The sequence below is a fragment of the Ahaetulla prasina genome, chromosome 1 (assembly GCF_028640845.1).
Source record: "Ahaetulla prasina isolate Xishuangbanna chromosome 1, ASM2864084v1, whole genome shotgun sequence".
NCBI lineage: Eukaryota > Metazoa > Chordata > Lepidosauria > Squamata > Colubridae > Ahaetulla > Ahaetulla prasina.
The window spans coordinates 82,333,633-82,358,354 of record NC_080539.1 but is presented as its reverse complement, the minus strand read 5'-3'; the positions used below and the strand labels follow the sequence as shown (position 1 = coordinate 82,358,354).

The following is a 24,722-nucleotide window of genomic DNA, read 5'->3' as shown; positions in this document are numbered from 1 at the left end:
TCTGAAAAAATAAATCTTAAAAGGCATTTTTATTTTTAAGCCCAAAACTATAATTTTCTATATTTGCCAGTATTATTGGATTGAGAATCACTAGAGGGCACTGTCCTATTTGCTGATACAAAGTGAAAAATCTAAGAATAATTTTTACTGAAATTGATGTTATTCATGTTTCTCACTCACTTTATTTCAAAATTCTAAATCAGATCTATAACTTTTTCTGATTTTATAATTCATCTTTAAGGTTCTGGAGACTGTAGACACAGCCCTTTCCTACTTACTATTTATTGAAGAACTGTCTGTGTTCAATGGGCTGCATATTTTCCAGCAAATATACCAGTATATAGAATTGCTGCTCCATAGTAATCTAGAGCAGGGACTCCCAACCTTTTGGGCACAAGGGACAGTTTGATGGAGAGAGGTTTTCCTGCAGACCAGAGGGGGTGCTGTTTCGTATGCTGTCTGCATCCCATGGATGGGGCTTTACTTGTTTGTAGGGCACGGTTTCTGGAACTCCGTTGACCAGTGTCGGTCCTGGGACCAGAGGCTGAGGACCCATGATCTATCCAGGATAGATCCTATAATTTTGCAGATGGAAAAATGATATCTCCAAACCACAATGAAAAGTGGGAACTGCTATTCATAAGATTTCTTGACTTTCAGAGGTTTTATATTATTGTTTTCCAATGCTCAGGTTACCATTGTAAATGAATTGAATGAGGAAATAATATGACTCTCTTTTTTAAAAAAGGAAATTATAAAGATCAATGAGCACCTTCATGACTTAGAAAGTGCATAAAATAGAGAAATGATTAAAATATTTCCATTTGCAGCTGTTATAAAAAAAGATGAAAGACGTGGCATTTATAATAAAGAAATATATAACTTATTCCTTTGGCTTACCATTTATTGAATAGAGAAAGCAGGAGCAGAAACAATTATCTCATGAAGACTACATTACGTAATAACAATTTCTATAAATGTTTTTCAAATAAGTTCATTTAGGTTGTAATCCTATGCAACACTCATCTGGGACATTTGTAATGGAGCAGAAGAATATTCAAGAGAACTAAGTTTTGTGTTCAAAACTTATTGCATCTCCAGAAATATTTCAGTAGGGCTATCGCAGCAAAGCTGTAAACATCCAGACAATTACTAGCTAATAACAAAGAGCTGTGCTGGCTTCAGGCTACGGTTGAGTAGGCACCGGCCTAGGACACCAAAGCCAATGCCAATGATTCTCCTTTTGAATCATTCTAAAAATGCAAAGTTTCTTATCAGCAGGAGATGGCGCCATCAGTCACTGTGGCCCAGGGTACATATGTGGTAGATCCATGAGCCAGGTCTATCAAAAAGATAAATAAATCTGCAGTTGTTTAGTGCCATCATATGGTTACTTGGATTTTTGCAAACCATTATGGCATATATGAGTAAGATACAATAGGCCCATGATGGTGAACCTATGGCACACCAGCTGTCACCTCAGACTAGCTCCACTGCACATGCACCTCGTGCTGGCCAGCTGGTCTTCGGGTGTCTGCCGTGTATGAGAGGGGGGGCATGTGGCGGATGTGCGTGTCCATGTGCAGGAAGGTGGGGCACATGTGCAGGGGGGATGCAGGAGGATTTCCAGACCCAAAATGGGGCAGGGGGGGGCTGCGTGAGGCCCCCTGCACCCCATTTTGGGCCTGGAAAGCCTCCTGCACCAACCTGGAAGCCAAAATGGGGTGTGAGGCCCCCAGGGCGCATGCAGGGGTTCAGGCACGTATGCATGCGTGTACGTGCACACTTTAGGCACTCAGCATAGAAAAGGTTAACTATCACTGTAATAGGCAGAACAAGAATCATAGAAATAGTATCTGGTAATAAAGGTCTCTAAATAGTGTGGTTTTCATTAATTTTCCTAGTTGTGTTGCTGTGTATATCCTTCAGGGTATAGTAGGAGATGGGGATGAAGGGGAAAAAAACTACTTCTGTCTTTCAATTGACTCAGTGTCTAATGCTTACTAGGCACTAGTAACTCGGTTTGATTTGAAAATTATTTTGCATACAATGTAACAGCACAATAGGAAATAGGAAGTGTTCCAGTTATTGAAAATTGCTTTATTACAGAAAAGTTTTCTAGATACTAACTTCTAAACTTTTTAAAAAAATCTTTACCTGGGTCTCTTGGGAAATTAAGATATGAATTAATCTTAATAAGTATGTAAACTTACATGAAACAATGCATCATATTTTACTTCTGGTCTTCTGATCACACTATTCCAGGTATGTTTCAGCATGCAACCTACTTTAAATTCTGGTTGGAGAACAAAGACTGAACCTTTTTTACCAGACAAGACCTTGGAAATGTTACTAGCACAATGTGATAACCCTGAGAAGCAAGTTTCAGAAAGAATTGTAGGGCCTTTCTCCACTTGCACATAATCATGGCATACATCAGTGGTGAAATCCAATTTTTTTTACTACCGGTTCTGTGGGCGTGGCTTGGTGGGCATGGCAGGGGAAGAATACTGCAAAATCTCCATTCCTACCCAACTCCAGGGGGAAGGATATCATCCATTCTACCCCACTTTGGGGCCAGCCAGAGGTGGTATTTGCCGGTTCTCCGAACTGCTCAAAATTTCCGCTGCCGGTTCTCCAGAACCTGTCAAAACCTGCTGGATTTCATCCCTGGCATACATAATTCACTGGAAACATCTTTTTTCAGCTATGTTCTCATGACATTGTGTTCATAACTGAGACAGCCTTAAGTCCTTAGCTGAAATGACATTTTCTCTTGTATCAAGTGTAGCCCCAGGATATATAGAAGACTGTGCCAACCTTTAACTTGAAGGAAATCAGAGGTTTGCAGTGATTTGAAATATTATCTGCAAGTCTTCTATCAATAGAGATAGCAAATTTATGCTGGGAGAGTTTTTTCCAACTCAAGGATGAGAGGACAGCATTTCAGTTCAGAAAGGCCTTATGGCTGCAAATTATCAGGCTTGTATTAATGACCATTTGCTTGCACGATGTATTATATATTTTATTTGATGCTGATAAAATAATCTTTAGAATTATTAATCATCTATATGAAATCAATGTTTTGAGAAACATTGTTCTCAATGTGTGAGAATGCTATCAAATACTTTTGGGAAAAACCAGTGTAAGCAGAAATATTTAAAATTACAAGCCCTGTAGGCAGGTATTTCAATCGCAAACTCTAAGTATGCTCTAAAAAGTTTATTTTTGAAAGGTTCTTACATTTCTTACAACATAGTCTTATGCCTACTAAGAACTCAACTCAGCCAGATCACTGAGATCTTAGTCACAGATATGTTTCAGGCCACAGACTAAGCAAACAGATTTTATAACATTATCCAGTGTTAAAGATTAACAATGATAACACTTCATATATGGGTAGTCCTCAATATATGACCACAACTGAGCCCAAAATTTATGTGAGAAATTTGTTCAATGAGTTTTGCTCCATTTTACAACTTTCCTCGCCACATTTATTAAGTGAATCACTGCAGTTCTTAAACTAGTAAAACAATTGTTAAGCTTCCCTTGTCCGAAGGTCGCAAAAGAGAATCACAGGACTCTGGGACGCTACAACCATCATAAAAGTGAGTCAGTTGTCAAGATCTGAATGTAACTCACGTGACCATGGGGATGCTGCATCGGTCGTAAGCGTGAGAAATGGTCATAAGTCACTTTTCTCAGTGCCGTTGTAACTTTGAACGGTCACTAAGTGAATTGCTGTAAGTCGAGGACTACCTGTACTTTTATCAAAAGGAGGGATTGTTTTCCCTGGCTATTTCTACTCCTGAATTTTACTCCTCCGAGTGAAGAATCTACAAGATTCTCCGCTTTGCCTCGACAAACGGATGCTACAAGACATTTTTTTAGGGGCCACGCATGTTTTTGGAGAAGTCGCCCCATCGAGCTCGAAAAAGCCTGGAAGAAAAAACACGCTTAGGCAGACCGCCGTGGCTTTGAGGGGTGGGGAAAGCGTATCTCCCCCGCCCCGCACAGGCTTCTTCCCCTGCTCGTTCGGGCTTTACCTGCCGCTTCCGCTCCCTTCCAAGGTTCCTCTCACCCTACAGGAGGGGGAAGCGCAGAAGCGTCCAGCGATCGCTAACTAGGAAGTAGGAGTAGGAGAGGGTCCGAGCGGGAAACGGCGGGCCCATCGCAGGTGCCAAAGCCCTCCAGCTCGCCGCGGCTTGCCCGACCTCCTGGCCCCCAATGGCTTCTCCCGCCATCGCTCTGCCCGAAGGTAAAAACCTGCCTCGCCTAAGTCTCCGGCAACGGGCGCCCGCGCCCCGGTGCAGGCAGAGGCACGAGAGCGGTGGGCTTTGCGGACGGGGACCGCGGGCACCGGAAAGAGGGCCGGGCAGAGCAAGGGAGGCGGGACCCTGGAGTGGCCTTTGCAGTGCCGGGGGGAGAGGAGGGGGGCGGGCAGAGATTCCCTGGGTGGACACTGATCCTCCCACCGGCTCTGGGGAGCTGCTCTTCGTTGGCGGGATTCCGCCACAGGCGAGCAGCTTTCACTCTGCCTCTCATATTATTAGTATGAATATTTGCATTGCTCCTTTGCTATTTTTGCCAAAGGCAGGGTTCTTCTTAGATGAAAGTCTTTGTCCCCTGACTTGTCCGACTTGAGATTCTCTTCCTCGAAATTACCCGCCGCGTACTATAAGGACAAGAGGCACCCGGATTCGGTTTTGAAAAGACTCCCCTTCTTCATATTTTGGGCTTTGTATTGAGAACGACTTTTGAGTTTTGTGTTTTTTTTAAAGTCTTTTTGGAGTGCCTCATATTCTCAAAGTCTGATGAATCATTCACTCAAGTGCTAAATAAATTAAGCCCTGCAGCATCCCTCTGAAGTGTAGCAAAATTGTTATAAAAAGTTGCCTTATGCTATAACTTTTGTGAATTTTAAAGTTGAAAAAAAGATATAATTTGCACATTTTAGGAGGAGAATCCAGTATTTAAATAGGATAACTGACTCCCTTTTTATAGAACTTGTTGAAAACTGAAATACATAGTGTAACTGAAAGGTGAATGAACAACTTAAATGGCTTCAATATGTTTTATGCTGATTTTTATATATTCAAATAGTTTAAAAAGTTAATGTAAACTAAAACCTATATAATAAAAAACTATGTAATTAAAATTTCCTGGTTTTTAAAATTTAATATGGCTTTTAGACTATTGTTTATTGAGCAAGGTTGTTATATTTGAACTGACACATGATCATGTATGTAAGAACATACAAGAGCAAGCCATTTTCTTTAGAATTGCTTACCCAATTGAGATAAACCAGAATGTGAACCTCTGTTGTGGGGTTTGCAGCAAACTGACTGAGTATGTAATTATTAAGTAATTAAAGTACAGATAAATAAATATCTCTAAAATGTTGATGACTGTAAGCTTAAGCCCCTTTTTGGCTTGTTTCCAGCAGATCACGCCACTAAAGAACCAGTAGAAGACACTGACCCTAGCACTTTATCCTCAGAAAATGTAAGTACTGTAATTTTGTGAATATGTTGAAGTGCTAGTTGCCCACCTAAGTGATTCTACCTACTTACCTTGACTAAGTTTGAAAAGATAAGCAGAGTGAGAGCTGGTTAACATTTGGATGAGGGTTACCAGAAAATGCAAGGATTGTGGACTACAATGGGAAGTTGAACAAACATCCTACTAGAAGGTATTGGCAACATTTTTATGTTACAAATAAAACTACATGGATATATTTCCATGAAGCTATCAGAAGTTGAGACTGATTCAAAGGAAACATTACTTCCACTAACTAGATCATTAATTTACTTATTTTACTTGTTGGTTGCTATTATTGTACATACTCACAGAAAAGTTTGGTGATTAAGATGTGACAAGATACAGGCTCTGAAATAAGTCTAAGGACATGACAACCCAACATTTCCTTTATGATCTTCCCAAATAGTTAGTTAGCTTGCCACACAAATAGCATCTCTCTATGGCATACAGTGCTATGGAAGAGAATATTTAGTTAAGTTACTTCTGAGTTTCAGACTTCTAAAAGCTATAGAATTCTGACTGTTTTTTAATAATAAGAAAGTGTTGTAGTGGGAAGTTAATGCCTGTTCCATCCAGTTACATATGTCTCTATAAAGAATGAGTGATGCTACCATAGTGCACTCTTCTTTTATGCGACAACCAGCTATTTTTGATGAAACTACTTGAAATGGTAACAACTAGAAACAAAACAGGTAGTATGTGTTAATCTCTGTAATCAAGTAGGAAAATGACCATAACTAATCAGTGATTCATATTTAGCTTGTTCTGTTGATTCAGAGATGGGCAAATGAGGATTCCTTCCATTGGTTTGTGTGGATAAAAAAAGAGTTGTACCCAGAAAACTTTGGTGGTGAGAGATACAGTTGGAGTCATTATCCAAGATTTGTTTGAGAACCCCTGTAGTGGTTTTATTATTTGTACTAGTGTCATGAATCCTTAATGAAGTTTGTCCTCAAGCATAATTTGCTTCAGAAGTATTTCCTTCATAATCTTATAGGGATGAAAGTGTTGAAAACCATTTAGGGAAAAGATTCTGAATCAAATTATGGAAGGAAGATCTGGTGAGATATTGCCACCTTTACTGGCAGACCCATCCCAAGTTTTTCATAATTTCTGCTAAACTTTCAGATAAGGGACTTGATAAATCTTCATCGATTCCTTAGTCCTGCTTGGGACTGGATAAATACTGTATGTGAATTGTTGAATACTTGGCAAGCTCAGTGAACAGCTGGGAGACTGTATTTGGCTTGGAAGGTTACAAATTCAGTAGAACAAAGAACTTAATAGGTCAAAATAATTGGTGTTTCAAAATGTATCTAAAATAATTGTTTAAAAATATGCTTCTTCTTTTTGTCTGAACAGATAGAAAAGTATCCTGTCCAAGATACAGCATTACCCAAAGGTAAAAATAGAAAACGACAATGACTACAGTTCTTATTTAAAAAAAAATATTGTAATATGAAACTTGATTAGATATGGCACAATAGTGAATCTATTACTGTATGTCCCTTCATAGACTTCATAATTTTCTAGAACTGACTCCAAATATATCTGCTGAAATTCCCAACTTTTATTAACTCTGAGACCTTCAAAATCTTCTAAGGTCAAGAAGTCACCAATTAAGAAAATATCTTACAGTTTTCTCTCCGTCGTTTATTTTTACCTTAGTAGCTCAATTCTATCACCAGAGATATAGTTCAGTCTAATGGTTAAAGCAGTGGGCTAGAAACCAGGAGATTGTGAATTCTAGTCCTGCCTTAGATATAAAAGATGGCTGGGTGACCTTGGTCCAGTCACTCTCTCAGCCCAACTCACCTCAGAGGGTTATTGTTGTGGAGAAAATAGCAGGAGGAAGAAGTATTGGATATGTTAGCTGCAGCGGTGGAATTCAGTTACCTTCCCTACTGGTTCACAAATGTGAGCGTGCTCGCTTTGCTTGCATGCACCTCATCTGCACATGCACATGGCCTTCTGCACACATGCAGAGCTCGCACATTACGTCCGAATGGATGGGTGGAGCCTCCTGCAGTAGCCACTACCAATTCGCTCAATCTGAATCCCACCATTGGTTAGCTGCCTTGAGTTATTTGTAAAATAATCCTATAAGGGAGATAGTCAACTACCTACCCTGAAGGACCCAATTTCACCACCCATGCTACTTCTCCTCAGAACTAAGATCAGATTTCTTCTGCTTCTCTTACCTGTAGGAGTTTCTGTTCTCATATTCTCTGTATTGAGTCAGTCAGTGCCACAATCAATGTTTTTATTAATTTAATATATTTGTAAACTTTCCCAATCATAAAATCTCTGGTGATGATAGATGTTTTCTATCTCCACTGTCAGAATGCCTATAGAATAGAATATTTTTTTTTATTGGCCAAGTGTGATTGGACACACAAGGAATTTGTCTTGGTGCATATGCTCTCAGTGTACATAAAAGAAAAGATACGTTCATCAAGGTACAACATTTACAACACAATTGATGGTCAATATATCAATATAAATCATAAGGATTGCCAGCAACAAGTTATAGTCGTACAGTCATAAGTGGAAAGAGATTGGTGATGGGAACTATGAAACGATTAATAGTAGTGCAGATTCAGTAAATAGTCTGACAGTGTTGATGGAATTATTTGTTTAGCAGAGTGATGGCCTTCGGGGAAAAACTGTTCTTGTGTCTAGTTGTTCTGGTGTGCAGTGCTCTATAGCGTCGTTTTGAGGGTAGGAGTTGAAACAGTTTATGTCCAGGATGCGAGTGATCTGCAAATATTTTCACAACCCTCTTCTTGATTCGTGCAGTATACAGGTCCTCAATGGAAGGCAGGTTGGTAGCAATTATTTTTTCTGCAGTTCTAATTATCCTCTGAAGTCTGTGTTTTTCTTGTTGGGTTGCAGAACCGAACCAGACAGTTATAGAGGTGCAAATGACAGACTCAATAATTCCTCTCTAGAACTGAATCAGCAGCTCCTTGGGCAGTTTGAGCTACTGAGTTGGCGCAGAAAGAACATTCTTTGCTGTCCTTTTTTAATGATGTTTTTGATGTTAGCTGTCCATTTTAGATCTTGCGATATGATAGAACCTAGAAATTTGAAGGTTTCTACTGTTGATACTGTGTTTTCTAGTATTGTGAGAGGTGGAAGTATGGAAGGGTTTCTCCTAAAGTCTACCACCATTTCTACGGTTTTGAGTGTGTTCAGTTCCAGATTGTTTTGGTTGCACCATAAGGCTAGTCGTTCGACCTCTCGTCTATATGCAGATTCGTCATTGTCTTGAATGAGACCAATCACTGTTGTGTCTATCTTATTTCATATGGTACAACGTAATTTGTGATAATTGTTTCCAGTGCCTCCTCATGCTATTAAAGTCATCACCTACTCTATAGGAGATTTAGCAGTTTCATTAACAGGCAATACCACTACCTTTTACACGATGTGTAATCAAGTCATGCAGCCTGGACCATCAAACTTCTTTCTTGCAACATGCCAACTGAGGCATGATAGCTTTTTATCTGGGCCCATCTTCCAGTTTTGATACCACCTCATGGGGGTGGTGAGCCAAGTTTGTTTGAGGTTCGGTATCAACATTCCATCTCATCTTCTCCCTCCTCAGAACAAACAACCTTAATCACAGTGCACCTGAATGTAGGCAATTAGTACACTGCATTGGTGTTAGAAAGCAAATTTCATTTTACTGCAATTATCCATGTCATTAGATATGGGGATTATTCACTCAAAGGGTATGGATGATCTAATATTCCATTTGATCTTGCAGATGTTTAGGCTTCTGGTTTATTTATTTACAAAGATTTTAAAAAAGCCTGGTTCCAGATTACTTTGGATGCTGATTTACCACACCTATCCTGCCAGTTCTATTTTTAATCTGCAAAGGGCACACAGCATGGATTAATTTCTGTTCCATTTATGTTGTACAGTATGTTGTACAATTTTTGTAAATATTGTTCCTTCTCCTAAGCTCATGATAGAATAGAATAGAATAGAATAGAATAGAATAGAATAGAATAGAATAGAATAGAATAGAATAGAATTTTTTATTGTCCAAGTGTGATTGGACACACAAGAAATTTGTCTTTGGTGCATATGCTTTCAGTATACATAAAAAGACAAGATACACTTGTCAAGAATCACAGGGCACAACAGCCAATGACATTCATATGGTACAATAAGCAATCAAATCATACTAGGAAACAATATCAATGTAAATCACAAGGATACAAGCAACAAGTTACAGTATTACAGTCACAGGTGGGAGGAAATGGACTACAGGAACAATGAGAAGACCAATAGCAATAGTAATGCAACCTAATGTGAATAGTTTGACAGTGTTGAAGGAATTATTTGTTTAGCAGCGTGATGATGTTCAGGAAAAAACTGTTCTTATATCTAGTTGGTACGCAGTGCTCTATAACATTGTTTGATGATGTTTTATTTGTGATGTTTACTACTATATACATTTGTCAGTTTAAGAAAACACTACAGTCCTATGAATTTCTGTGTATGATCATAGGACATACTGTATATATTATGCCACTAAGTTCAATGCTCAGCTATAAGTGGGAATAATTCACTTATCCCTCATCTTCTCTGTGGTGCTTGGAATTTCAGGAATTCATATTCAAAGGAGCAGTTATAATGTTCTTGAAATTTCTTGGTTGAGAAGAAAGATAAAGGGTGTTAACTACCTTGGATCTCTACAACCTAAAGTCGTTTATCAGGGCTGAGACATTTTATAAAGTCACTTTGTTGAAAGTTTTACCTCTACTTCTTTGAGGATTAGATATATATTCTTTTACATCTCCATCAGGTGAATTCTTATGCTTTGCAGTACTTGGAATTCTCCACTGAATACTATTTTTTGCCTCATGAATCTATCTTAAGCATATGGAAGTACTGGTAGTTATCTGGAAATATCCCACATCAGTAACTTGTTCCTTGTGATTTAAACTCAGTTCATCTTTCAGAGCCATGTATCCTAGACTTTTGCTTTATTTCAGAAGTTGGGCCTTTTGGTGATTTTTTGCAAGTTATGAATATAATTTATACATTCGTGCAATTCTTCCACCCTTAGAGATCTAAGGGTCTACTTAAGGTACTGAGTTTCCATTAATCTTACATGACCAGCTACTGAAATTGAGGGAATAAGTAATAATACTGATGGCATGCTTCTTACTCAAAGTATCACTTCTAGAGGATTCTGTTTGGAATCCTTCCATATTTGCCACTTATATGTTTAAAGGCATACAGTACATGAACATTTGAAGCACACTTATAAGACAGCAATGGGTAAGCAATAACAATATATACTTTCTCTGACATCCAGCACAGAAGAATGTTTGGGCGCCAAGAATTAGCTAGGAATCAAAAGATTGTATATGGATCATCTGTTTTTTTATTTCATTCTGATACTGAAAGTATCTACAGGAGGTTAGAAGATTCTACCAAAGTAGGAATCAATACAGTGTGAAGCAGTAAAGGCAGAAGGAACATCATTAGTCTCTTCATGCAATTGTGGAACTACTTTATGTCCAGATATACAGCACAAAATTTAGTCATGTTTTAGATCTGGTCCTTGCTAATTCAACTCAACTTATTCTAAAAATATGGATGGTATCCAAAATCAATCAATAAACAGCCAAACAACAGCAAGAAAGAAATCAGTTAAAGAGAGATAATTATTTTGAAGTAATTTCCATTATATATGGAATGGCAAATAAAAATATGAATGTTTATTCTGATAAAGCAGTATTCTCTAACTAAGTTTTTTAAATGTTTTGTTTTTGTACAATTGTAACTAATATTTATTGAATTACCCGGAATGTAATACATGTATTAGAAGGTAGACTTAAGATCATTACTATAAAAAGAAGATCTAGCTCTGTCTTCTCCAGTGGTATCATGTAGATGTGCAGATTGAGTATTCTGGAAGTTACAGTCTAACATTATCTTTCCCTGATCTGGGCTTGTCCAGATGTTTGGAGTTAAAGCTCTCAAAATTGCCCAGACACCATGACAATTTTTAGAATTCTTGGAGTAAATTCCAACACTGGCAAGTTTGAGGAAGATTGATCTTTATAAAGTTTGTCTCAGCAGCAATTTCATTTTCCTTTTTTCCCTCTTTCCCCTCTTTCTGCTATACTTAGACCTGAAATTGCTCTGGATTTGATGAGGGTAACTATGGTATATGAACACACCCAGGCAATTTAAAAGATCTGCCTTTGTTCTTGTACCTGTTAATGATAACTGGATATTCAGGAATGAAGCCAGTGAAATGTTACATGACATTTCAGATAAATGTTATCATTAAAAATTATTGCAACTCATATGGGAGCTAGTTGTAAAATGATGACTTTAATGTAATTGGTTGGTGATTAGCAGGCAAGTGTGATACATTGAATGGTTTGGAAGAGGGATATATGATATTTTATTTCAGGTGAAAGAAGATTAGCATAATAGAGACTAGCAATTCCTTACTTTGTGTATACACAGGGCTTTCATTCAATACATCCTTTCTGGAAGCCAATGGTTGATAATGTGCCCACAGGTTAGTTCCTTCTGCAATCTTTGGTATGTAGAATTTTAGGCAAGTCGTCACTGGTTATGCTAAATTTTATGAATGGAACAGTATGCCTGTATTACAGCTTTCTTTCTTGCCCTGATATATTATTTGAATTGGCACTGTAATCTTTCTGAATCACAGAACCTTTTTAGAAATATTTTGATCAAGAGATTTCAAACCTAACTAACATTGAAGAATATTTGCCTTGTAGATGAAGAATACCAAACAGAAAAGGTGACTTTGGAAATTTCATCCATTAACATTACAAGCCTAACATCGGATTCTGGCTTGAAACACCAGGTAATTGAAATGTTATTAATCCTATTAGAATATTTGTTAATAATTATTTATTGTTATTTATCAACATTTAGATTTTTCAGTATTGTTCCCCAGTTTACTGTAAGTCAGTGCTGAAAGTTTTATTTCACATTCAGTGCAAACTGGAAAGTGGGCAGAAGACACCATGAAAAAAATCCTGAATTTTAGATACTCTTTGCCTTCCGTGAAGGAAAGGCATACTACAGTTTGGCACCTTGTTATCTTCAGAACCATCTACTTCACGTAGAATGTGCCTAACCTATAGTATCAAATAAAGAAGGGATGCCCTGGGTACCCACCCTGAAAGAAATCAGGGCTGGTGGGGCTGGGACTCAAGATAGATTTTCTCATACTAAATCCTCCCTGTGAAATAGCTTGCCCCAAATTTAGGAATGCACCTATCAAATCATAGAAGACAAGAAAACAGTCTTTAAGAGAGAGTTCAGACTTGCATGATGGCAACTACAGGTTTTTTAAAAATAGTTTTTAATTGTTTTGTTTATTATTTCTTGGTTTTATGGGTGGATTTTCTTATTGTATTAATGATTTAGTCCATATGTTGTAGACTGTCTAGAGCAGGAAGAATAGACAAGAGTAGATGATATTTTAGTAAATAAATATCCAGAGAGGGCCCTAATTAAAAACTTAAGAGGTAGGAGATTCATGTTATACTAAGAAGTCCTTGAGGAAATGCAAATTTTGCATTTGCATTTAGGCATGAAAATTTTGCAGCATTGGTAACTTATTGACCGCATTCATACATCTCTATATGCCACAGGCTAATTGAAACATCTGTTGTTAAAACCACAATTGTATGGTTTCAACATTTTGCCCCAAGCCAGAGGCAATCACCACATTACAGTTTAGGAGTAGAAGGCAACCATACTACTTTGAGTTCTAGTGATTTTACTTAACACCTTTTTGGCTGTTTTGGAGTCAAGCATTGCAAATTCTTATTCTGGCTGCAACCTCTTCTTTCTTTTCCCTTAAGTAGTGAAATAGATGTGTAGAATCCATATTCTGCCTTTAGGCAAGACTGGATTTTCTTACCTTCCCTCACATGTGAGACAAATTTGTAGTTTTGTCTGGTCTTGCAATTTATGAAGAGGCATTTCTTTAACAAAATTGTTAAATGTAATGCTTTATAGTTAATAATCTTTCAATACAATTGCACTTTGGATGGTGCATACTATCCAAAAAACAGACAGTAATTTGGTTTTATTTGTCAAATGTTTTTTTATTATCAAACTGAATAAAAATTAAGAAAATTTGGATGCATCTGATAAAAATTATAATTCTAAGACAAATAGAAGCTTTATTTTTATAATTATTGCTTAGTTTAGTTACCTTTGCAATCTTTTCAGTGAACAAGCTGCAGTGTAGGATTTTTTTCCTCTGGTAACATCAGGATTATTGAAATCATCTAATAGTTTCTCTTTTGTGTGCATGAAATAATACTGTTTAAGTCTTAACACTGAAAATAAAATGAATATATTGCAGTGTTAACTCTGTGTTATATTCCTGCTTCTATAACTTGTGTTATTGTCTCTTCTCTATTTTCCTAATACTCCCTTTTTAAAACTGGCCCTGCTTTTCCATATTTCACACTATCATGTTGCCAGATGAATGATTCTCAGATTAACAAATGTCAATTTCATGGATTCTCCAGCAGCCTTGCCAGGTCCCAAATGGGGGCTCATAATGCCCTTTTTACCTCCCTCTCATCAAGTTATTCTCTCCTTTCCCCTTCCTGTGCTAACTTTCCCAACTGAATCATCACTACAATTCTAATTCAATATTATGCTTAAATCTAGATAATCTGTTGAAGTCTCAAGTAAATAAGCTCTTTAGCTTGCTTTAATTGTATTTTTCACATTATATTTTAGATTTTGTCAGTGACCGTGCTCATTTTGGGTCTTTGTCTCACTCTCTTTTGAGGTAAAAAACAGTGGAACTACGTGCCTCCAGAATTCTGGGCACTCCAACACTGGAGGTTTTAAAGAAGAGATGGGACAACCATTTAACTGTAATGATAGGGCTTCCTGCCTGAGCAGGGGGTTGGACTAGAATAACCCCAAGGTCCCTTCCAAATAAATTATTCTGTTATTCTACATGTCATTTAAAGACTGGAGTGGATGGGAACATTTATTATTATTTGTAGACCCCCTACGTAAAGGGAGGAGAACATATTATTTTTCTGATGTATCTTTCAGCATTCAGCCGGGATGGATTTTTTTTAATGTTTAAAATTAGAATTAAATTTGTACACAAGATGTTTTTTCTCTGTTTTAATTTTGGATGTTTGTTAGTCTTTTTTTTTTCTTTTTCTGTTTTGTATTTTATCTTTGATGATAAAATAAAATTAAAAAAACCCCAAGCCATTTAAAGACTGACGTGGCCCTCGTTTTGACTAATTTGGCATCCTGCTTTGCTGGAACTAAAAGAAGTCACCTAAGGTTAAACAAATTTAAAAAAAATGAAATACAAAGAAAAAAGAGGAAAAACCATCCTATTCCATGTATAATATTTCGGAAAACTAGGCATAAGGTATTCAACATTTAGCAGAGCTGGTACTGCAAAAATAATAGCCTGGTACAATTAAACATGGAATGTAAACGGTTTTAAGTTGAAGGTGTTAGGTTTCTCCCTGCCTTCTCTCCAAATTGTGATCAAGCTCAAAAGGCAGATTAGGCATTGTATGCATGGTTGTCATGGCCTTGCCACATAAATTATCTATGTGGCTTCTTTGGAATGGATGTACTAATGCAGTTAAGTGTAGGTAAGTAAAGGTGTCTGATTACAGCATATTATATAACTACATAGTTTACCTGTATTTGCATGCACAGTTTATGATCTGAGTATCACAGAGTGCTCTGTGATACTCAAAGGTGAATGACGCTATACAAAAGCCAACTGTACTTTACTGAAAATATCTCAAGGGAAAAAACCCACCTGCTTTCATCTTTAAAGCTGCAAATAAGAGCGGGAGGGGGGAAATCTCTTCATCTAAGTGTGTTGGTTTTTTGTAGTAGCAAAAGCATCTGCTGCAGATTTTTCAAATCTTTTTTACCACAATAAAATCCTCCTGAACTCAGGAATGAAGTGCCTCTCTTTTATGATAATCTTCCTCTATAGAAATACACCTTCTTCAAAGTATTTAGGTTTTTTTTTAATGGTTCGACTTTTCCAAACCTTGAGATATATTAATGACACATTTTTCTAAATTCAAGGTGCATAATTTATTAAGTTAAATGACATTAACGCAAGGCTGTATTTGTTTGTAGCCTGAAGAAGACGATGACACTCAAAGTAGTGCTGGTGATTCACCTACAGGTAACTTTCTGCATATTTCCAAAATATATTTACTACCTGATTCCAGGTTTTTTTTTTTGTAAGTAAGATACTTAGTTTTAGTTTTAGTTTTATTAGATTTTTATACCGCCCTTCTCCCGAAGGACTCAAGGCGGTGTACAGCCAAATGATAAAACCACACAATACACACATTAAAACAAAAACTTAAAAACAAGCATATACATTAATGGCCAAAATTTAAAACAATCAATTTAAAACCCTAAAATTCATAAATAACCCCAATTAAAATGAAATAAAACTTTTAAGCCAGTCCCGCTTGGATGAATAGATGCGTTTTCAGCTCACGGCGAAAGGTCCGAAGATCAGGCAATTGGCGTAAACCAGGGGGAAGTTCGTTCTAAAGAGTAGGAGCTCGATAAGTAGGAGCTCGAATTTCAATAACTTGAAATTATTACTGTAGAAAGAAACAGTCTTTCATTACACTGGTTGATAAGACAGATCCTTTTATTGCAACATCTCTGTGCTCTGATGATATAGGGAAATGCTTTTAAGAACATGCTTGATGATTTCATGATAATGAGGAAGTTGTCTTGTGAAGTCCATATGCACAAAATTGAGATTGGATTCATTTGTCTACGTAAGGGGATGACAATATGAGGAGGAACTCATTCCTGGGGAAATTACAAAATTAACAAAGTTTGGTATTATTGTATTTCATTTACAAGTGCATACCCAGAAGCTTGCTTTGCTTCTTAGAAGGACAGTTGATTACACTTTATGTGCATGAGGCCAAATAGGGCCCCAAAATGCCATATGGTCTCTGGTCTCTGAAACAGTTCCTGAAGTTGTCATGAAACCATTTACTGTCTAAAATTAAATGGTATTTGCATGCACAGTTTATGGTCTACTATTCCAGAATGTGCTATGAAACTCTCAGGTGAATGATGCAATATAAAAGCCAACTATAGTTTACTAAAAATATTTCAGGGGAAACTGTGATTTAAAATTTAATGAGCAGAAAATAACATTTAAAAAAACTTAAGTAATCAGATTAAGTAGATGTAATTTGTTTAATTTAGTTCTCATTAAATGAATTTACATATATACTACACTATTCCCTTTTGGTTAAGCGATATTATGCAAAATACAAAAAAAGAATGTAAAGTAGCAACTAAAGATAAGAATTGAAAGAGATTAAAAAAAAGAAAAAACCTAACTATATGCATTTACATCACCACTGTTCACTAAACCTCACCATATTTTTACATGCTACAAGCTTTGCTTTAATGACATTCTTCAGTCACAATTATATACTATGTTGTATAGCATTATACATAATCTTTCCTTCTTTAAACTTCTCACTTGTCTGCTTTTGAGAATGTTTATCAATTTGCACACTGCTCCCTAATCTAATCATAGTACTTTAACATATCTCCAGTTATACCATCTAAACCTACAGTCTTTCAACGTTTTCATTGCATTGTTGGCTCCTCATTATTTTTCAATTTATATTCAATTTACATTTATAGCATTTATTTTAATCCTATTCTACAACATACCAATGCAAATCTCTAAAGCCGTGATGGCGAACCTATGGCACGTGTGCCATAGGTGGCACGCAGAGCCATATCTGTCGGCACGTGAGCATTGCCCTAGCTCAGCTCCAGCATGTATGCGTGTGCTGGCCAGCTGATTTTGGGGCCTTCCCCACTCCCGTGGAGGCCATCCAGAGGCTGGAAACGGCCCATTTCCCAACTTCCGGTAGGACCGGAAGGCCTGTTTTTGCCCTCCCCAGGCTCCTAGAAAACCTCTGGAGCCTGGGAAGAGTGAAAAATGGGCCTTTCAGTCCCACCGGAAGTTGGGAAATGGGCCATTTCTGGCCTCTGGAGGGTTTCGGGAGTGGGGGGGGAGGTTTTGCCTCCCAGGCTCCTAGAAAACCTCTGGAGCCTGGGAAGAGTGAAAAATGGGCCTTTCAGTCCCACCGGAAGTTGGGAAATGGGCCATTTCTGGCCTCTGGAGGGTTTCTGGAGTGGGGGGGGAGGAGGCCGTTTTTGCCCTCCCCAAGCTCCAAGAAAGCCTCTAGAGTCTGGGAAGGGTGAAAAATGGGCCTACCGGGCCTACTGGGCTATTGTTTTTTGTTTTTGTTTTTGTTTACATTTATACCCCGCCCTTCTCCGAAGACTCAGGGCGGCTTACAGTGTATAAGGCAATAGTCTCATTCTATTTGTATTTTTTTTTTTTTTACAAAGTCAACTTATTGCCCCCCCAACAATCTGGGTCCTCATTTTACCTACCTTATAAAGGATGGAAGGCTGAGTCAACCTTGGGCCGGGCTTGAACCTGCAGTAATTGCAGGCTTTGTGTTCTTAATAACAGGCCTTACCGGCCTGAGCTATCCGGCCCCTTGTGTGCCAAAAGCAGGGGGAGCACAAGCAGGTTGCACGCGCATGCACAGGGGGATTGCGGGGCACATTGAATTATGGTGTGGGCACGTGCATGCGTGACCTCCCCCTGCACTCCCCCCACTTTTGGCACGCAACGGCAAAAAGATTAGCCATCACTGCTCTAAAGCAATCATTCCAGCATTTCCTTGCTTCACTTTCATTCCAAGTCATTTCATTGTTTTTATTCTTAGTTCCATTCTGCTGTTTATTGTCATCAAAATCACCTTGCATTTTTTCTTGACATAACTGTTCCTTGCACTCTTTAACTACATTCTTTGCAATTTCCTTTTTCTTTATGTACAATTATACAATACCTTTCACACTCATTTTTTGCGTATGTCATTTTGCTACATGGTTCTTTTTCTTCACAGCTTTTTCACATCTTTGATCCAACAAGCCTCGTTATTCATACTTCTATTATAATTCATACTTGGTTTTCCAAATCACCTCATAACTTTTCCTGTACAGTACTCTCCAAATTCCTTTCCTCCATTCATTCATATAATCTTATGGAATACAGTAATATCTTCTCCTAGATACCATTTTTTCTACTTTCAGACAGACCCACCAGTCTATATCATACTAGTTTGCACTAGTTTGATTTTTAAAAACATTGGTTTTTACATACAGATTCTTTCTCCTTAAAAGCCTCCATATTCCACTCTCCAAGTTGAGATCATTTGCATTGAAATCTGTCATATTTTTCTTAGTTTCACTGGCATACCAGATTTTTTTTTTCTTTCATTGCATCTGTTAAGTCATATTCATGACTGTTTACTCCTGTTATACCAGTATTTCAAATTACAATACAGGTAGTCCCTGAGTTACGACCGCAATTGAGCCCAAGATTTCTGTTGCTAAGTGAGACATTTGTTAAGTGGGTTTTGTCCCATTTTACAACCTTTCTTACCACCGTTATTAAGTGAATCACTGCAGTTGTTAAGTTAGTAACACATTTGTTAAATGAATCCAGTTTCCCTATTGACTTTGCTTGTCAGAAGGTCTCAAAAGGTGATTGCATGATCCTGGGACACTTCAACCGTCATAAATATGAACCAGTTACCAAGCATCTGGATTTTGATCATATGACTATGGGGATGCTGTAACAGTCATAAGTGTGAAAAACAGTCATAAGTCACCATTTTTAGTGCTGTTGTAACTTTGAATGGTCATTAAATGAACTGCTGTAAGTCGAGGACTACCTGTACCATGGTCATCAACAGATGAGCCTATGAAAATTGATCTCTACTGCTCATCACTGCTTTGGTTGACTGAAGTTTTAAAGTAACGCTTTAAATTACCAGCCTTACATTTACCTTTTGCTCTCAGTGGCACAACCCTCCAAAGCCAAATATAAAGAACATTGGCCTTCCCCCAAGTTGCATAGCCTTGCATTATAAGATAATCTTCCTGCTTTTTTATTTAGGCGGCTTAGGCAAAATAGTTAAAGCACATATTTTACAGGTACATCATCCAGGGTCCAGCCTCTTAACAGTTTCAATTTTCAAAACATCTTGTTCAAGAAATATTTCTCTTTGCAATCTTAGAAAGCCACTCTTATGTGTACTGATAATGGTGTTCTCAATATCTTACCCAGCGGGGACAATATTAAAGATATAAAATAAATTATCATGATGTTACTTTATAAGGGGTTTCATTACCTATCTGCTCTTTGTGTAGTAAAGATTAATGCCCCCTTTAGTTGGGGGAGCACATAGCAACCAATAGTTCAATGCAGATATAATGAGCCAATTTTATAACCAGAATATTGTTTCAAATGGGAAACTGTAGTTTAAGAATGAAGAGAGATTTGCTTCAAATGGACATGCAACAAGAGGAAGGTAGGAAGGGTAAATGGGGAAACGAATTGGAATACAGTCTAAATCATCATGAACGAGGCTGAAGCATCTGAAGCATGTCAGAGAGTTTAATCTAGCAGAAAACAGTGGAATAACTACCTAATATAATTGTAATTCTAGATTTGAAGAACTCATGTACAGAAAATGGCTCTTGCTCTTTGTGTACATCTCACCAGCCAACCATTGGTGACCTTCTAAATGATGAGGACTTGCTGTATATGATGAGGATCAAATTGGATCCATCCCACCCGACAGTGAAAAACTGGAGAAACTTTGCAAGCAAATGGGGAATGACTTATGACGAGTTATGCTTTCTGGAACAGAAACAACAGAGTCCCACCTTGGAATTTTTGTTACGGAACAGTGACAGAACTGTGGAGCAGCTGATTGATCTCTGTAAATTATATCAAAGAGTTGATATTGAAAAAATACTGCAGAAGTGGGTGGAGAAGGAATGGCCAAAAAGAGGCCATGGGGCCTATCAGAAAAACATATAAAGGAGAAAAATGACAATGTGGAAAATCAAGAATGGGGTTTGATTGACTTTGCTTCTGGTGCGCATAGATCTTTTTTTTTTCTAGAGAAAGGACACTATACTGTTCTTATTTTTACAGCATAAGCTGTACTTACCCTTTGTAGTGATAAGGATGACCTTTAATTATGAATCAAGTCAAAGTCTTTCACAGATGTCAAAGTCTACAGTGCTCAGACTTTTGAAGCAATAAGAGAAACAATGAAAATTATCAGCATGCTCTATAGGATACCTGCATAATCATTTACTTCTGTTTAGCAGTCTTTGTCCTGTATTTCTCTTTGACTGGAAATTGTATAGAAATTAAACATAGAAGGGAAAAGGGAGGTCCTCTTCAAGGAATAATCCATGCCTGTGCTTGTGCATTTGGTCTTGTTCCACGCCTTTCCAGGTCGCCTTTGTTCATGAACAAACCAGCAGAAGATACTGCAGATCAGAACTGGGATAGTCTCATATGACTTCATCTGGAAGGGAGAACTTTTATACCCAAAGATATATATGAACAGTACAGAAATAAGCCATGTTTTCAATCATACATTGTAAAAATATAGCATCAGATATTGGCATTGTTGGGCATCTTCCAGGAGGGCCAATTCTGGACATTTTGGCACCATAGGCAAAGTCATATTGTGGTACCTCCTGTGATTATATTTATCTCTTGAGTAGCCATGCTGATGCACAGTGTGCTGTAACTGCTTTTCTGGATTTTACTTTGATAAGCTGATAGTCACTTGCTCAGTACCTTCCTATCAGACTTTTCTCTTGCTTTGGTAATATAAGTTTCCTGAAGTCCGTACTAGCTGTAATAATTATTTCTTTTTCAAAACTTGCAATGCCTGGTTGGTGTGATGTTCACTACCACTCAACTGACTTTGTGCATGTATTGTTGAAATGTGTAGAAAGAAATGATTGTAATACAATGAGGAAAGATGCATTTTATACTCTATTATGCCTCTTTTCAAATATTGACAAAATCTGGAGCTGACAAGAGATACCTAATCCATTTGTATATACAAATGCAGCTTCAGTGCCCCTATCATAATTTTAAAGCCAGAATAAAAGTAGAATATAGATCACATATGTGGTAGATCAGCAAGTGTTTTTGGCTCCCAGTTCCATTTCTCCTCAGCCCATTTTCTTCCAGATGTGTTGGACTGCAGTGCTTATCTGCAAGAATGTTTGTCCTCATAGCCCAACTCACCTGGAGGATAGCAGGCCAAGGAAGTTTATCATAGCAATAACAAGGTTTTCCTTTTTCAGAACTAGGCTATTAGAGTATTTTATATGTGGTAACTAAAATGTAAACTTGCATTTGTGGATCCTTGCAGGAGATCATGCTTCAGTCAAAGAACATGTAATTGGCAACAATTCCTTGGCACCAAACTGATCTTAAAGCTCAAATTTAAGAAAAAATAAAATAAAATCTCACAACTCTGAAATCTACCTGTAACTTCATTTCAAATCTTTATTTAATGGATGACACAATTAATTGTCAGCTTAATTGCAGTCTCAAAATCTCTGAAATGTATTCCCTTGATTTAAGACTGCATTTTTAAATTTATCTATCATGTAAGGGATCATTCAAACCTTTCCTCTTCTGAGATGATTGATTCAAAAGCTGATCATTTAATGTTTGCAACAACCTGTGTTTCAACTCATTTAATAATTTTAGAGAAACTATTATAAGCAGCATGCTAATTAAGTATATTTGTGCCGCATAAAGCATCACATTTTAAGATAAATAGTATTCTGAACAGTGTGTACTTATATCACAGAATTATCAAGATCTAATCCTTGATAGGTGCTTTTTTTTCAGAGTATGCAGAATCTCTATCTGCCTTTGAATTGAAGTGGTTAGATCTCAAATGTGGATAATATATTAAAATATTTTAAGAGTGATTACATTAATTGGAATTGCTCATTCCCTCTAGCAATTAGAAAATATGTTCAAACATGTTTTCAGAGACAGTTTGAGAACTAGTGCTACTCCAGGGTATTACAAAGCACTTATCTTCTCTACAATATTATAATAAAATAGTATGAACTATCTATTAATAATTTCAGGGATACCCTTGAAATATTATCAGAAATTAATCATTAAATGAATTGGAGTCACTTGGCATTGTGAACACACTTTAGTTTCTATAGCACACAACAATGTGGGCAGAAAGCCAGCTCAATATTAAACTCAGACATTGTTTGATCTCATTACAAATAACCATAAAATGCAAATAAAATACAGTATGTTGGAATGTAAAAGAGTTGCTCACATGCATTAGAATATAACTTATAAGAAAATGTGAGTTCAAGATCTTCATTGTAAGGAATTCAGTCCTAAAACCTAAATTCTTAAATGTACTTCCTAACAAGCTTCTATCTCAAGGGTGAAGAGACCTTGGTTTTCATTAGAAATATAATTTTCAGATATGATACGCTTTTGAAAACGTCTCTAAAAATTGGAGTAAAAATGCTGCTATCAGGGAGAATTCTTGTGATGAATTGAGCTTTTAGGCTATTCTACTAAACTCAAGCATACTTAATTGCCATACATTTTTTTATATAGTTGTAGCTCTTTAGAGTTATGCTTGAAAATTAAGCATTTCTATTACTGTATTACTTTCTATTACTACTATAGTAGTACGCTGTATTTTAAAACTTCTAATTTTGTTAATATATTCCTTTTTTGTAATAGATTTGAGTTCAAAGCATTTTTGTTTATGTACCGGTATCATTGATCTGTTATGTTTGTTATATGTTTTTGATATACAGTTTTAGAAGATTTTTTTTCATCCTATTTTTGTTTTGATTAAGAATGTTACTGTTACTTTTCTACACTACTTTGTTGTAACTATTTAAGATATGCATTTCAGTCATTAAAAGACTATTGTCAGAAGATGCACAACCCTAGAATTTGGACTCTGTTTAGGATATAGTGGGATTTATTAAAATGAAGATCAGTGAATTCAGAGTTTTACTCGCTCGCTGAGTATAGAAATATTTCCCTCCTTATATAGTGATTACAAACAAAAGAGCTCTGAATCACGATAGCTATCTACAGACTTTGGTTTCTTCTTAGCACAAAATATATATTGACATACCTTATGAACAATCACTTCTAGTTGTCTTATTTCATCTCAGAGAAGTCATATAAACAGATATTTTAAAATGCTTAATTCATTCCATTACAAGCTCTTTCAGTCAACTGTCCATTTGTTTACTTTCACAAGGAAGGAATTTATTTTTTTGTGATATGCAAGGTATTTTAAAACCAAGCAGATCCTATATAGCAGAGGTGTCAAACTTGCAATGACACACTGTTGTGTCATTGCAACTTTTCCCCCCTTCGCTAAAATGGGGGTGGCCAGCGCATGATGCATCTGACCCATGGGCTGCGAGTTTGACACCCCTGATAAACAGAGAGACATTATAGATTCCCTCCTCTTCCTTTCCCCTTATGCAATATTTATTTTTTAAAAAAATTCTTTTCCATTTAATCCTCAATATTATGTAAACATCAAAGCAATACACATTTCAAATCATTCTGTGAAATAATATATCCTGTAAAACAATCTTAATTTATTCAATAAGACCATAATGGCGAACCCATGGTATGCATGCTCATAGTGACACATGGAGCCATGTTGCCTGGCATGCGCGATATTGCCCATCCTCTTCCAGGCTTCTGGTGTGTATGTGCACACAACGATCAGCTGGCCTTCGTGCATGTGGCAGTGCCAGAAACCAGAAGAGCTGGCCTTCCATTTTCTGGCAGGAGCATGCGTGCCTGCCAGCTGATCGGTGCATGCACAAGCACAGTAGTAACTGGAAGCTCAAAGTACCTAATCTGGTGCTCGCATGCCCCCTGGGCAGCTCCTCTTCCTGCGCCCTGACAAGCGCGCATGCACATGCTCCCTTTTCAGCCCTCAGTCCTGAAAAGGTTCACCATCACTGCAATAAAACACATATCCAAAATGTTGCTTTTACCTTACTTCCAAAAGTTATGCAAGAAATATGTGTGTAGTTACATCTCCAATATTTATTACTCATTATATTAGATGTTAAATCTACATCTAAATTACAAGAATACATCCGCACTGTACCTTCTAGTTGAATTTAGATTTATATTAAAAACTATATCTTTT

General features: G+C 37.1%; 1 protein-coding gene across 2 annotated transcripts; it reads left to right on the top strand.

Moving 5' to 3' along the window:
* The first annotated feature begins 4,046 nt into the window (after positions 1–4,046).
* On the top strand, positions 4,047–23,772 carry EDARADD (EDAR associated via death domain). Of its 2 annotated transcripts, none has more exons than XM_058166022.1 (6): positions 4,047–4,258; positions 5,447–5,505; positions 6,904–6,943; positions 12,327–12,415; positions 15,718–15,766; positions 20,169–23,772. In XM_058166022.1, exons 1-6 carry the CDS (start codon positions 4,228–4,230, stop codon positions 20,543–20,545), a joined length of 645 nt encoding a protein of 214 aa, XP_058022005.1. In that variant the 5' UTR covers positions 4,047–4,227; the 3' UTR covers positions 20,546–23,772. The 2 variants fall into 2 exon arrangements, with proteins under 2 accessions (XP_058022005.1, XP_058021996.1); XM_058166013.1 differs by having other exon boundaries at positions 5,444–5,505.
* Positions 23,773–24,722: the final 950 nt, after the last annotated feature.